General features: G+C 37.9%; 1 protein-coding gene across 2 annotated transcripts in view; it reads right to left on the bottom strand.

Annotated features, from left to right (window-relative positions):
* The window catches only part of LOC127423589 (protein kinase C epsilon type-like), an 88,864-nt gene extending 75,120 nt beyond the window's left edge, over positions 1–13,744 (bottom strand). For both annotated transcript variants that reach the window (XM_051668034.1, XM_051668035.1), the window contains exon 1: positions 12,709–13,744. In XM_051668034.1, the coding sequence (XP_051523994.1) occupies positions 12,709–13,056 (348 nt within the window). In that variant the 5' untranslated portion in view covers positions 13,057–13,744. The remainder of the gene's footprint in view (positions 1–12,708) is intronic.
* Between the last annotated feature and the right edge of the window lie 1,978 nt (positions 13,745–15,722).

The raw sequence follows: 15,722 nt of genomic DNA, 5'->3' as shown, positions 1-15,722 counted from the left end.
GAAGGATACACCTCATGCATCCTCCGAATTCCATGAAAGAAGGTCACATTCAAAGGCTGCATTCGAAGCGTCCTACTCGCTTTTCTGAAACGAGACAGCCTCAATGACGTATGCGGCCGACAAATGCGACCTCTGCAGGATGCATCCTTCCAAACGAGACACAGCCATTAAATCGTTCTATAGTATATTGATATACTTGTTGAGCAATTGCTATGCTAATCAAAGCATGGTTTATCTAATTAGCATGCATTTAGCATGCTAACGTTCACGATACTTGCTTGTTCTAGCTAGTACTAACTAGCTAGAACGTTACCGACATTTAAGTTGAGCAAAAGAGTTAAATTTAAAGTTAAGTACCATTAAAATGCATATGTTAGCTTATTCAATATTTCAAGTTAAGAAAAAAATCAACAAGTATGAGTAGTACTAAATCTAAATCTGATGGTTCTGCTTACATAAACTTGTAATTTATTAACTTTGAGTTCTGCTAACTTATTCGGGTTTACAGTGTGAGTAGAAACTGTATTTTTCTCTTATAGTTCCAGTGTTCCGCAGCCTTATTTTCAAATGGTTACAGGTTAGAACAAAATAAAATAACAGTTAATAACATTCTTTTTAAAATGGTCGTACTCTGTGCTACATACTGCACATAATCACTCTTATACAAGTTGCAGTGTTGCCAGATTTCACAAGAGAAACAAGTGACCTGCTCTGGAAAATCAAGCTTATAATAAGCGATTTACCTCACCCCAAATAAGCGAAAATAAGAGATTCAATTTTTATTCCCAAGTGGGGGAAATATTAGCATAGAAATCATAACAAGCATAGTATACAGTAGCCTTTTCAATAAATGTATTCTTAATATTCAATATATCCCCCCACAAAATTCAAATATTTCAAATATATCTGGTTATCTTAAATTAAAAGCAATAATATCTCTCTTGCATGCATACACTGTGAGGGGCGTTTGGACAAAATGTCACCTTATGCAGGCAGAATTATTTTATTTTTTTTAAACCACGTTGTACCTATGCATGCACAAACCATGTTCTTCTGGAGCTAATAAAGTCCTGAAACAACTTTATACTGATTTAATAATCAGCACTGGGGTAAAACAGAAGGGAGCACACACGCTCTTGGCTCTTTAGCTGAAATAAGCCTTATGAAACTGAACATTATCACAAAGTATGGCCTAAATAAAAAAAATTTAAAAAACTGTGTGGATAGTACAGTTTTTAATTTTAATTACAGATCTGCTTCTCTATCAAAAACCGGCAGCATCAAATCTGTATTAATGCATAATTTCTAACAACAATTCAGTGAAGACTTGGAAACAACTGAGAAATGAATGTTTAACCTCTGATATTTTCTTTGCATCTGGATTAACGTGCTGTATATGTAGTTATTATATATAAAGAAATGTGTGATGCAGCAGTTTCCTTCAGGATCAAAGCACATTCTTATCATGTTCTATTAAACAGACAGAAGACAAATTTTTCAGGCAAAACTTTACTGTGATAAACTCATGTTTCATGAAAAAAATTATTGGAATGAAATTAGAGGGTAATTAACTGGTTACTAGCATTTAAAATTATGTTTTTTTTTTACTCCGGAACAATTAAAAAGGGACTTTGTTCCCCTTTTCGGTTACGTTCTGCAAAAAAATGAACCATTTTTAGATTCGCACACACTAACTTATCACACCATGCAAAACCAGTTTAGGCGATATTGGATCGTATCTGCCATCTTTGGCATTAATTTCAGACATGCTCTTATGCTAATATGGTGTACTGTACATGTGGTGAGGCTATCACCTACAACATGAGCAAAACAAGCTCTTGCTCTGGTTACTGTCATGCATCCATTACTGGCCTTAGTCCATCGCTCACCCTCTCTCTTTTCTAATCACCGCTATGCAAACAGATACCCGCAAGCCACAGAGAACACATGCCGCTCACGCTCTCTAGAACACATGTCTCCATGGAAAAATCTGCTGAAGTCTTGAGCTGGAACAGGAATGCTCAGCACTGCTCATCTGTCTAAAAACAGGTTGAGGTTTTAAGACAGTAATGAGTTTAAAAGGATAGTTCACTGCAACCAGGTTTGATATGATCTGATGTGGCTGAATGGGAAGCTGGCAGCGGCGGACTGGGAAGAAAATTCAGCCCGTAATTTTACACAGAAACTGGCCCAAAAGTTGTTGAGCGGGGGGGGGTTGCTGTCCTTTTCTGCATATCGCTGCCCCCTTCCGCGTATCGCGGCGCCATTTTGTGGCGCATAATGCATAACGCGGCAGCCCATGCGGCCCCATTTCGCGGGCAGCCCACCGGGAAAAGTCCCAGTTCTCCCAATGGCCAGTCCACCACTGGAAGCTAGCCTATGTAAAATGTTTACCTTTAACACAAAGGTTGAGCATAGAGGAGGTTAGAACTTATGGATCCATTTCTTAGAACTAGGCCTATATATAGAACACAGTGATTAATCAGTCTCAAACTTTCCAAAACAAGGCGGGGTATTTCTTTAAAGGAGAAGGGTAAGCACAACAGACATTTAGCAGGTGCAGCTGTATTAAAGTAGTTCATTTCATTATGCTATTAGTTCTATTAGGACTGCTGATTTGACCAGGGGATGGTAAATGGAGACTTCAGAGTAGAGAGAGAAAGAGAGAGGGACTAAAAGACAGAACATACTGAGAATAAAGATGGTCCTATCTGTGCATTTGGGAAATCAAATGTAAAATAAGTCTGGTTTTAAACACATATGCATAACGCCATAGATTTCTGAATGAATCTCTCTGCTATGATTAAACATGGCACTGAGGCCCAACCATAAACATCTCTCTCGCTCAAACTCTCTTTATTCCTCTCCTCCCTCTCAATTACGCCCTTTCCTCTTCGATACTCTCCACATCCATTTATTACTCTCTCTCGAAGACAGTTTGAGCTCGGCAACAGTCCTCCTACGTCCATCTGTCAACAGCAGAGTCTCAGCATGGTGGCTAAGCAGCATGCACAGCTCCCATTCACACTCAAAATCACACACAATCACCGCCATATGAGCACACTCACTAAATCGTCCTCACAAATGCACATGCTCTGAGTGAAACCTTCAGAACTCCATGAATTACTAATAAGACACCACACCGGGGCTAACTGTGCATAATTCATGATACAGATGAATAATGGGAGCCTTTGAAGGTCTGATTGGAATTCAGTTTTAATAAACACTAGGTCCTGAGAGAGCTTCACGGCTGTAATTTAGTAAATAGCACAAAAAGAGACCAGACCAAACAAAAACAGCCGTCTGGAGATAAAACACACATGTAACTGAAACAAGAACAGTCTGATGGATTACTAGCCTTTGTGTCCCAAAGACAGAGAGGTGTGAAATACTTTCATTTATAAAATGGATAGTGTCGACACTTAATTCTGAGTTGATGCTGCACTTTCAAAGCCATTGCAAAATTACTACCTGTGCATATTCTCTATTAATGCACTAAGTTGCTACATTGCTTAAACACAGTAAAGAGTCTACATTTATACTGATATATTTCTGCTTTATTTAGTGGAGTGGAATTTTCTTTTTATCTGATTATTATTAATACATTTTTTTACATAAACTGATCGGCACACATAGACTTTTGCCCATTACTCTAATTTCACGTTACATGTAAACACCTGTACCTGTGTTCTTACCAGCTTATCCAATGTGCGAAAGCCTGTTAACGTTTTGATGTCAAAAGCAGAGAATAATCTGATGATTTTAAATCCCATGTAAATGTGGGTTTCTTATGTTGTTGTGTTTTTGATTAAACTGATTTTTGATAGTAATCAGCATTTTGCTGTGCATGAAAATGTGGTCATTGTTGTTACCGACATTTTATAAAAGCAGTAAGCAAATCGAGGCTGTGCGTTAAAGTGACAGGGAGTACACTTTTTACACGTGTTAAGGCCGAAACATACTCTACGCTAGTACGTCAATGCAGAACCGCATTGCCAATACATTGTCCAGCTAAACTACTACTATAGGAAGACTAAAGAGAAACCAGCAGAAACTGCTATCTACCATCTAAAACACAAAATCTGTTATTATTATTTTAAATTGTGTGATATATCAGCATTGGCCATTAAAAAACCCATATCCGTCGACCTCTACTCAGCAATATCCTTTTCAAACTGTTGCTCCACCATGGCGGTAGCTGGCTTGAAAGAGAAAACTCACCGTAGAAGCAGACAGTTCACACTAATGTTTGCTATAGTGCTCCTTGTGGAAACGCACTTTAGTTGTGTTATGTATTGCCAACTTTTGGGAACGCAACTCCGAACAAAACTGAGCTTGCGTGGCTAGAAGCATCTGCGTTTACGTATTTGCGCAGAGTATGTTTCGGCCTTTAAAAATCACTGTAACCCACATCCTCGAGTGGCTTATAGCTCTATTATTCTCTGCAGAAAAATGCACATGCACACACACATACCCTAATGTTTGTGGTGCATTGGAGTATGTGTGAACATACAGGGTGTTAGTAGGGTGCTGAGAGGCTTTATGTCTGTTGCCGGCACCCATAGAGGTGATGACTGCAGTAATGATGATGACAGGGTTGGGCAGAATACTTAAAGTATTCTGGGCTGAATACTAAATACTCTCTCTCATGACATGCCTTTGTTTTATTATTTTATTATGTTCCTCGAGGTTCACTTATAATATAAGTTTTTTGCACAAAAAACAGTCATATATTTGTATAATATGATCACTTTCCACCCTCATACTGACCCTCTCCCAAAATCTCTCAGTTTTGGTGCTGCTTCTCCTTTAAGACTTGACAGTAAAAGGCTAATGTAATGAATGGCTCTCTGCTCTTGATGGACTTGCTCTGTCCTTGCCAAATCACTGCTGCTACTGGGCAAGCTACGGAAGTGATAAGATGAAATAGGCACTGACGTGTTGTTGTGGAGGCGGTCAGATTCAAATGTCTACCATAGAGTGACATCACAATGTCGTTTTGGCAGCTTGGTTTCAAGAAATTCTCTTTTTGCAGTGAGGAGGATGTTTTGAGTTCTGAAACTTACAGTTTGTTTTTAAAGTACAATGATCTCTTATATGTCAAAAGATCAAGGAAATTTGATTCCTTATGTCATGACCACTTTAAATGCAACATATTCCGATCCATCACATAAAAAAGCAATGTATTCAGAATATTTTTAGAATACATATTTATAAAGAATTACATGCGATATGTCATTATTAACTTATCTGAATTATGTGTGATATCTCATTATTATCTTATCTGAATCGCTACACACACAATTGTTTGTGGTCAACTATAATTTTGTCCATTTTTCGACATGTAAGAGAATGCTGCCTGTAGCTTCAACACACAAGTGCAGGGTTATTTTTGAATGTTCAGAAAGGCATTTTTAACGTTTTTTTTTATTTATTTTTTTACTATTTTTAACATTTTAATCTTCTTATTAACCCATTATTTGATCGGACTGACACAGATGAATACATTTTTAATTAAAATGCCTGTATGTACAATACACGTCACACTGAACTGGCTGTCGTTCTATAAGCCACAACATTTGCAGTAGCTATTTAAGGTTTTTCTGTTGTCGTTTTGGAACACCCTCTCCCAGTCTTTGCAGTAATTTCTTCCACTGAATCCACCTAAAAGAAGAGATCTACTAGAAGTTTAGGACGTTTAAAACACATTTGCATATGCTCTTAAGAGAAGACTTAGTGTATTATGCAATTGAGATGAGTGTCCTTGGATGAGTGTGTGTAACTGGGTCATGTAGATAGCAGTGCAGATCAGGCATATTTGTTGGAGTATTTAGGCTCTCGTATGTCACCTGTATTGCTCCCTTTCTCTGCGAGCATGCTCAATGTACCCAAGGCAAGAGCTTGACAGCATATGAAAGTGAGATAACTGTCAGTCGCTCACACAAAGTTGCAAAGCACACACACACACAAATATACACAAGAGGAATGATTGTGGACAGATGTAATAAATGTAAAATGTAATAACCATGCAGTTCAACAGACATATACTGTAAAGATATTTCTATGGTCTCCCATCTAGTCAGTTCATAAAATTAATTAGTGATGCTGGATGGACTGCTCCTGCTTAGCCACAATTCACCCCTCCCCCTCCAATCCCGAGATTTGAGAAATGATGAAAAACACTGTGAGCCGATGTGCGACAAACACCAGGGCAAACGGTGTGATGCGAGAAGAGCTTTCAGCCAGAGTCAAAATGTTAACTGCTTCATTATGTTTACAGTAACACAGTGATTCTGAAGTGAGATTTTTCTATAGAAATAAAGAGAGGAGATAATTTCTAAGAAATCCTTGGTGAGTGAGGAATCTTATCTCTCACCCAGCTCCGATGAGCTTTGCCTTGGCAAGAAGGTGATATGAGTTCCTGTGACAACAGTATGCCAAGGAGGGGGAGTAGTTGGTGTTTTAGTCTCAGTCTGGCCTATTTGCGCAAATGGCCAGGGAGAAGTGGGGGCAGATGATGCCAATGTCCAGTAACCAGGAAGTACTCTATGGCTAACACCAACATTTAAGGAGAGACAATGGAAAGAGAGCTGCAGGGCATAAACCTGTAAAAAACCGAGTGCAATCAATAACTGTAATGTAAGCTGTAATGCAGTGAAAAGACATTAAGGAAACTGCAGGCCTTTAACGCTCATTATCTGTGGCTAAAGCAATGCTCGAAGTGAAGTGTGGTTTAAGACATTGCGGAGCTGGTTTGTAATTGACTGGACTTAATGTCTAGACCATAAATATCTGTGAAGGAATAGTTCTCCCAAAAATGAAAATTGTCTCACCATTTACTGACCCTCATGTTGTTCCAAACTACAGTAGTATGACTTAAGGTATACTTCATTTTTGCGCCTTCAGGATTGGCTCAAACCTGGTCATCTGCATTGCCTTTGTGTGTATACTCTTCTGACCGTGAGCGAATATGAATGCATTTGACACACGCCCACTTCAACTTCTTTGTGATACTCTTTCAGTACAGTCAATAGCAGGCACATGCGACATGCACAGCTGAGGACTGTGTGCGTGGGTCAAGAAAATCTAGGTGGTGCACGGTCAAGCCACCTGACAAGCTGTGCTGATGATGCAATTTGCATCACACATACTGTGCGAGGAGCGATCCGCAACGCGGACACCCTAAGTATACTTTGGCCTTTACAGGTTCTTCCATGTAACACAAAAGGAGATGTTAGGCAGAATGTTAGCCTCAGTCACCATTCAATTTCATTGCATCTGTTTTCCATACAATAAAAGTGAATGGCGACTACAGCTGCACAATTACTTGAGAAAGTAAACGATATTACGATTATGGCAGATGAGATTCACCAATCATAAAAACTGATAATTACAGCATTCCATTTAAGTCTACTCCTGCTGCATCAAAAGTTTCTATTTACAACATGTTCTTGCAGCTGTAAAGTATTCTAACCAATCGCAGTCATGACGCTGGGCAATGAAACGGCAATGGCAAATCAGAGCTTAAATGAGTCTACAATGACTCATTTAATGACAACCAATCCTAATGCACAAGTTTAAGCAGTCTGAAGCCCAAAAGCATCGTCTGTAATATGGAATTATTTTGGATTCGCTACGTCGCACAGCTTGCTTACAATGTAGATGGTAAATACACTTCAAATAAGCAATGATTCAAAACTAGAATGCTTCGATTATAAGGCATCAACACAATTTAGTGTGCCACGATTCATAATGCCATGACAGCTTCATATATATTTAGGGAGCATTCACAAGAGTGAAGTGCAGGGCTCAAACAGTGTAAACCTGAAGCTTCAGTCATTGTAATGGGAGAGTTCTAATACTGTCTCGTTGCTCAATTTTTGTTTGTTTTTTGTTTTTTTAAGTTGGAGAAAGTATGAGATTTATTCTTGGTCACAACTGTAACCGGTGGGAAAGTACAGAGTCAAATTTTGCTCAGTTGCTCTATAGGACCCAACAGAAAATGGTAAACTATAAAGTAACATCATTTATACATTTATATAATTTTAATATTTTTTTTACTAACAAGCAATTGGGGCGTGAAAGGGAATGAAGTATAAATGCATATTTCTTTTTAATTTTACTTTCATTTAGTGTTGAAAAATTTTGAAATTTGCAATTTTATAATGGGAGTCAATCAGTCACCAATTCAAAAAAGGCTCTATGTTTTCCCACCGGTCACAATTGTGACCACTTACATGTTTACTTGTCCTGTGAGCATGATTTATACTAGCCAGAGCAATCTTTTTAATAAGTCAACAATAGACCCTTCAAATGTTATATGTGCAAAATATGGTAGTTGTATATGTATTATGTTTTACCAACTTCCTTTTAAGCAGCATTGACACAGACATCATCTTTCAGAGGGATACAGTGGAATTAAAAGGCTCTGGTCATGTAACTATCTGCACCATGTAAAAATTTCACATGAAATCTAGACAGTCTGCACTGTTATTTATAATAATTAACTGTGTAAAATACATCAACAACTCTTTTAAGACCCTTCAAATTTCAAACTAAACTTCGGTCATGAATGTAACTGGCAGGATTAATAATTGATTACAATATCCAGGGCAATAATCAACGATTATGACTTTTGTCATAATCACGCAGCCCTAATACCAACTGATGCTAACATTCTGTCAGCCTTTCTAAGTTGAATACCTTTTGTATTCCATTAAAGAACCCAAAAGTCATATGGGTTTGGAACAATTTTAGTGAATGGTGACAGAATTTTCATTTTTTGGGTAAATTATCCATTAAACAAGGATAGAGCTGAAAACAAAATGGAGAGGAAGGAAACCGAGGAGAGAGAAGGTAAAGGAAGCAAACAGACCTCAGGAGGTGGACAATATGAGGAAGGAGAATCAATGAACCAGACCAAGTGACAGTCTGAGTGAAGGGCTGAAAGATCAGCAAAAGTCTCCCTTTGCCACAGGCCATCCTTCCACCATAGGTGCCTGCACCTTACCATACTCTCTCTTTCTCTGCTGTTCCTTACAGATGACCCCTCAGTAAAAGGCTGGTAATTGAATAGAGAGATATACCGCTACAGATATGAGCCACTTTCTCTAGTGATAATGGGAGTGTTGTTAATTTGAGCTAAGGGTGTTGTGGATGATCTCCAAAGGGTCAGGCATTCCATAGAGAAGCTGATGGAAGGCTTGTAAATTATTCAGTGTGTTTCTGCCATACACAACAAAGACAAGAGGCTGTGTCTCAGTAGCGTCTAAGACACATCCACAAAGAAGTAGCACCAGGCTCCAATTACCTCTTCCACTAAACGCTGCAAAGACAACTAATATGTTGCTAAAACTCAACACAACGCTAAGGGTGAGGTGAAGAAAGTAACTTTTTCCTTGTGAAAAACAAAGCAAGCTCAGTCAAGATGTGTGAGCCCCAAAAGTGGTTAAGTTTCTAAAAAAAATTGTTGCATTGTACTGGGCAACCACAACATGTGGTTGGGGAAAGATTACAGGCCAGAAACCCAACAGAGAAGTGGTAAAGCAACAAACATGACACAACAGTGTCTTTTTTACAGCAATCACTTGAAATGTAGAGTCTAAGGGCTTGGCTGGTTATGTTTTCCTCCGAACACTTTTGTAACAGTGGTGGTACTGTTTCTTTAGAGTTCTATTTGTGTTTGTTGAAGTAGAGAAGGTTATCTAAATTAGTAAGCATGCTCTCCTTGTTCCAAGCAGAATAAAGCTCCACCTGTGTGAGTAACAGTGGGAGTGTCTCTACAGATGAAGCTCATTGGATGTTTATCCATTCCTTAAACAGTGTGGGTTTCTCTGTAGATGTCTGGCTCCAGCCTCTGCTTGCCTAATGACGGGCCAAGAAACAACAGTTTTCCTCAAAATTAGCCTCATTTGGTTTCTTTTTCAGACTCAGACATACCTCTGTTCATTCATTTGAGGCAACACTAAATGCCTTGAGAAGTTCCACATATTAAAGCTAATAGTACCATGACTGTATTATAACACACTGTTTAAGGAATCGTTTTGTCATTATTCACCCACCCTTATGTCATTCCAAACCCGTATGGATAACTTTCTTATGTGGAACACAAAGAAAAATGTTTAATGAATATTCCGGTATGTCTTTTCAATACAATGGCTGCTGGTAGGGAGGGACACAAAGCCTTAAAAAGGCCCCAAAAATATCATAAAATCACATAATATGACTTGTGTCAGCTGTCTTAATGTTTTCTGACAGCATACAAAAGGTTTTGGTGAGAAAATGTAAGTCCTTTTACATTGTTTAACAACTCATGTTGTTTTTAGCACAAAACAAGAGAGAAAGTCATACAGGTGTGGAACGACATGAGGTTGAGTAAATCATGACATAATTTTGATTTTTGGGTGAACTATTCCTTTAATATACCAATAACAGAGTTTCTACTATGCAATATGAAATTACCAGACACACTCACCCTCTTTCTATGGTCATCATCCATGGAGAGCAAAGTGTTGCTTAAAAGTTCCGGTATTAATTTATGTAAACAAGACATGGCAGACAATGATTGTACTTCTGTGAAGCTCTGGGAAATTAGACATGCAAGAGCTTCCACGTCTGAATCTTATCTAGCAAGCGTGTCTGAGGTTACGTATGTCCTCTAACAAAATGTTCAGCTCCAATTATGCCACATGTTGCCATGTTATGATTAACATATCTCAGACAATGCCAGTTTTGTTGTGCCACTTTTTTTATTTTTATGATTGGCATATTAGTGAATGCAATATAGTTCTAGCTATGGCCAAAACCAACCTCAGACCACGGTTTAACAAAATGACGTACCAAAAATATTTAAAGGGATAGTTCACCCACACATAAAAATGTTGTCATCATTTTAAACCACTCGGCAAATGTGTCCCTTTAGTGCAACAGTACACAGGTGGAATGGAGGGTTGGCAGTGAGAGAGAGGACACAGAATGTGTTATGATTAGGCAAGCGGGCAAACTCAAGCGGTGGGGGAATGCAGAAATTCAATTGATTCCCTTCTCACTCTCTCGCCTGACACATTTACAGTGTGAGCTGCCAGTGACAAGAGGGGAAGATTGACCAAATACAGCGACATTATCGATAAATTCTGACCTTTTCCTGGCTGTCTAATGACCAGACAGACAAAACTCTTCCCACTGCAGTCCCTCTGCTGGGTTAAGATTACATAACATCAGACCAACTCATAATTACAGCATTATTAGAATGCAAAGTGTTCCATCTCTTATGATTTTTTTTTTTCAATGACATTAAAACATATTGTCACCCAGCGCCTCCACAACATGCAAATTTCTGACTATTGTAAAAACAAATCAGAAGTCTGTATGTGTGTTATACATCCTGAACACCCTACAGCAACACACAAGAGCATGGCCAGTGTTGGGTACGTTTTTTAAAATAGTAATTAACTACAAAGTACTAATTATTTATCTAAAATTGCAATCAGATTATTATACTAATTACTTTACTTTTAAGTTACTTCCTAAACCAGTTTCCGCTCAACAAATTCAAAATAATGTCTACATTCTTGCTCATTGTTACACACAAGTCATACACTCAGCACCTCCTTCACAATGACTCCTTATGGGGTCACAATTCATGTATTCTACATAAATAATATATTAGAAATAAACACAACCCTATAATGCACTTAAAAGAAATTAAATTAATTGAAAGTCGGTAACTTTAATCTGATTACAAAAATTGTAAATGTAATGCACTACATTATTTTTTGACTAAACAGTAATTAGATTACAGTAACCAATTACTTTGTAACTGGATTACACCCAAGGTGACCCAACACTGGTCATGGTAAATTTTTTATGAATAACCTGTCTTTCCTATGTAAAAAAAAAAATATATATATATATATATATATATATATATATATATATATATATATATATATATATAAATATGCTGGAATTCAAAATGATAGCATTATTATAACTGATGATGGTAGTTAATTGAGCAACAGGTCTTGACCCCCATTTCTACCATCTAAGAGAAGGTGACTGGCAAGGTGACATGCTCAGATCTGGCTGTGATAACATGCAGATTAAACTGGAGTGTTTCCCTTCTGACAGGTCTCATTATAATTATCCAGAAAGGATGGATAGATCCATGGCAAGTTGTAACTTACATACCTGCCAAACTAGTTTTACAGCTTGCATAATTAAGCATTATTTCTTTCTCTGGAATGGGAGGGAAGGGAATTTTTTAAAAGCAGCTTCACTTGACGGAAATTGTAAATGCAAGTCTGGTTCCAACAGCAGCAGAACATGTTTTGTGGAAAAATGGGAAAACCCCCAGAGCGTGAGAACCTGTGAGGAAGACAGAGGAATGGGGCTTTGCTGGGGAAGAAGCTGAAACCGACCAGCCCCTGTGGAAATTATGGCCTACACAATGGATTATACCAGTGTTACTCAGTCCAGCCCTTCGAGGACCCTCATAACTGGACATTTTGGATTTCGCCCTTATCTAACACGCCTGTGATTTGGCTTCTCAGCTCATTATTAGTAGTATTGCTCCATAACATGAACTGGGTGTGTAAGATTAGTAAGAAACCCAAGATGTGCAGAATAGGGGAGCCAGGAGCAAGTGTGAGGAACACTTAAATGCATTACACCATGTCAATAAATTCTGGGAAAAGCTTGTAAACATACCCAATCTTCAAAGTGCCTACTACCATTCTGCAGCAGGTCTTCAAACTGAATGATGCAGTTGGCCACAAAGTCATCATAGCCAATTGGTGCATCATGAAAGACCGACAGTTCAATTTTCTTCCCATCGTAAACCTCAGTTACGAACTCGTCGTTCCAAGCTGGACTATTTGTCTTCTGCTTGGTCGATGTTTGACCCACACGGGAATCATCCACGTTGAGGGCGATATAGGTGTCCAGTAAGAAGGTTTGTGTCTTTGGTCCGACGGCGTGCCGGAGTGACCATGGGGTGGGCTTCAGGTCTAGAGCCTCACAAACCTTGATCTTCAATACTCCATTAAAAACCACCATGATGACCCTAAACTGGCTTCCCTTTGCAAGAATGAGCGGTTTCAGATGCCGATTTTAATTCAGGGAGTCGTTACGCCCGTAGATATCATCACGTCATCAGTATGCATACATGCATGTAGAGATGGTGCTGTGATGATTTAGTCCCCAACACAACGGATCAACCTGATTCTCTCATTTGAGCAGAGCAATCAAATAGGATGCAAATCCGGAGGTTTCGGTGATCCTGTTTTTGTTTACGATCCGACGGGAGCCATACGTAAACACACGAATTCCCTACGTCTGGAATAGCGTTCAGTTGAAGAGGAAAGGCTGTGCGAATGAGTCAAGAGCAAAAATATCGGCAGTAACAGAGGAAAATATCCCAAATATGTTGGTCCTCAGCGGGGCTTGTCTTCTACTACTCGTTTTACAATAGGCGGTGATTGGGAGAGGTGTTCGGGATTCCTCCTTCTCCCAGTCTGCTGACGAACCGCTCGGAGACCTACTGCCATCCACTCACTGAGATACTGTACTGTTTCTTATTTGCTTTGTTGATTTGAAGGACTCCCCGACAGCATTTGAGCTACTGGCTCATATAGTGGATTTCGCTACAGAGGTTTCCTGCAGCCTTCCTCCCTGTTCGCTCTCGCGCTCTCGCGCTCTCCCTCCCTGCGCACGAGCGCCAGTTCAGGAAATGCGCAAAACACGTCAGATGATTTAAGCCGTGCCGCGTCCACTCTACACCGGATGGGGGAGCGTGCGTGTACAGACAGGCAGAAGAGGAGAGCAACAGCATCACAAGCAGTGGGGAAGGAGAGGAAGGTAACGCACGCCGGGGTTCGGAAGAGTGGGGGTCAAATTTTGACCACATTGTAAAAGAATAGTAAAACCTGAAATCACCGACATTGTAGGGACCATGCAAGGAAAACTGTTAATAAACATACAAAATAATGAAAATGTAAAAGTGCAAAATGTTTCTGTGCGGTTTAGGATTGGAGGAAGGGTTCGGGAATAGAAAATATCAATAGTTCAGTATAAAAACGATAGATGTCAATGGAAAGTCCTCACCGTGATACACTAAATAATTGTAATAATTGAGGATGACAATCAGACTGAAAAAAATAAAATAAAAAAATTCTAGCACAATTCTAGTGAGTTAAAAACCCATATAGCAAGCAAAGTTTCAGCCCATAGCTTTCTTCAGTGCTCACACTAAAACAACAACACATCCCTTATATAGACACATTATTGGGGATTAAGACCAGCTGAGCTTGATATAGCATATATATATATATATATATATATATATATATATATATATATATATATATATATATATATAATCCTATTAAAGCAACAGAACTGAAATATTACAAACTTTACCGAATACAAATGACAAATAGGGTACGTGCTAAAGGCACACCTTAAGAAGTGTATCGACATTGAAAAAAGACTTCAAAAAATACTGAAAAATATTTCATTTTTATTGAATATTAATGGAGCAACATAATTTATGTGAAAATAAATAATAATGGAAGGTTGTTTTGATAAGTATTTATTTATTTATTAATTTATTTATTATTTATTTATTTTTTGTTAAAGGTGGTGAGGACGCCTTTTACGCCACACTTTGGGTAAAAGGATCCCAGGAGGTTCCAGTGATATCGTGTAAATGTAGGAACACTAGATATAGGGCAAAATAAGTCAATTTAGGCAAATACATTTGAGACAGCAAGATCCTTTTTTGAGTAACAAATTAAGATAATACTTATTCAAAATAAACTTTTCAGAAAAGGATTTACCATTTTCTGTTCATTTCAATAAAATTTGTCATTTCATAACATCCCAAGTGTTGGATCAGTCAATGTAAGGCCACTTTGAAATTTTTCATAGCAAATCTATTTGCCCCACTTAATAAAAAAGTGTGTTTTATGTTATTTAAAAACCTTTGATTTAATCACTCATTAGCTACATAAATTTACAACATATTAAAAACGATTAAATATTAGATCAAATTAACTCAAAATCAAACTTTAGTCATTGCGTGCAATGTCTAAAGTTTGATTATGAGTTAATTTGATCTAATATTTAATCATTTTTAATGATTAAACCTCATGGTTCAGGAATATTTTGCAGTGTATAGTGACAAACAGTGTTGGAAGGGTTACTTTTGAAATGTATTCCACTACAGATTACAGAACACATGCTGTAAAATGTCATTTGTAATGTATTCTGTTAGATTACTCAAGTTCAGTGACGTATTCTAAATACTTTGGATTACTTCTTCAACACTGGTAGATTTTTTCACTTGTTTTGACTATAAAAACTGCCAGTACAGTAAGACAAAATACACATGTTAAAAACACATTCTCTGACAAATCTAAATATCTTATGCAGTGTTGTTTCTAAAACCAGATAAATCAAACTGATCTTGTTTTAAGGATTTTTAGATATTTTTACAGGAAAACAATACAAAGATTATTATCAAGAATACGATTTTTGCTCTAATATCAAAGGTCTTACTAGAAAAAAAAGAGATTATGATCCAACGTGAATTTCCTTGATAAATAAATATGATCGTGCCTGATAACATGTGCATGTAAAATGGCTAGAAATAGCATTTTAGCTTAGGGTAAAGCTGACAATTTACACAAGGTTTATTTCTATTTCTTGTGCTCCAAACTTAC

Source organism: Myxocyprinus asiaticus, chromosome 32 (assembly GCF_019703515.2).
Source record: "Myxocyprinus asiaticus isolate MX2 ecotype Aquarium Trade chromosome 32, UBuf_Myxa_2, whole genome shotgun sequence".
NCBI lineage: Eukaryota > Metazoa > Chordata > Actinopteri > Cypriniformes > Catostomidae > Myxocyprinus > Myxocyprinus asiaticus.
Note: the sequence above shows the minus strand (reverse complement) of the source record. Positions and strands in the feature narration are given on the sequence as shown.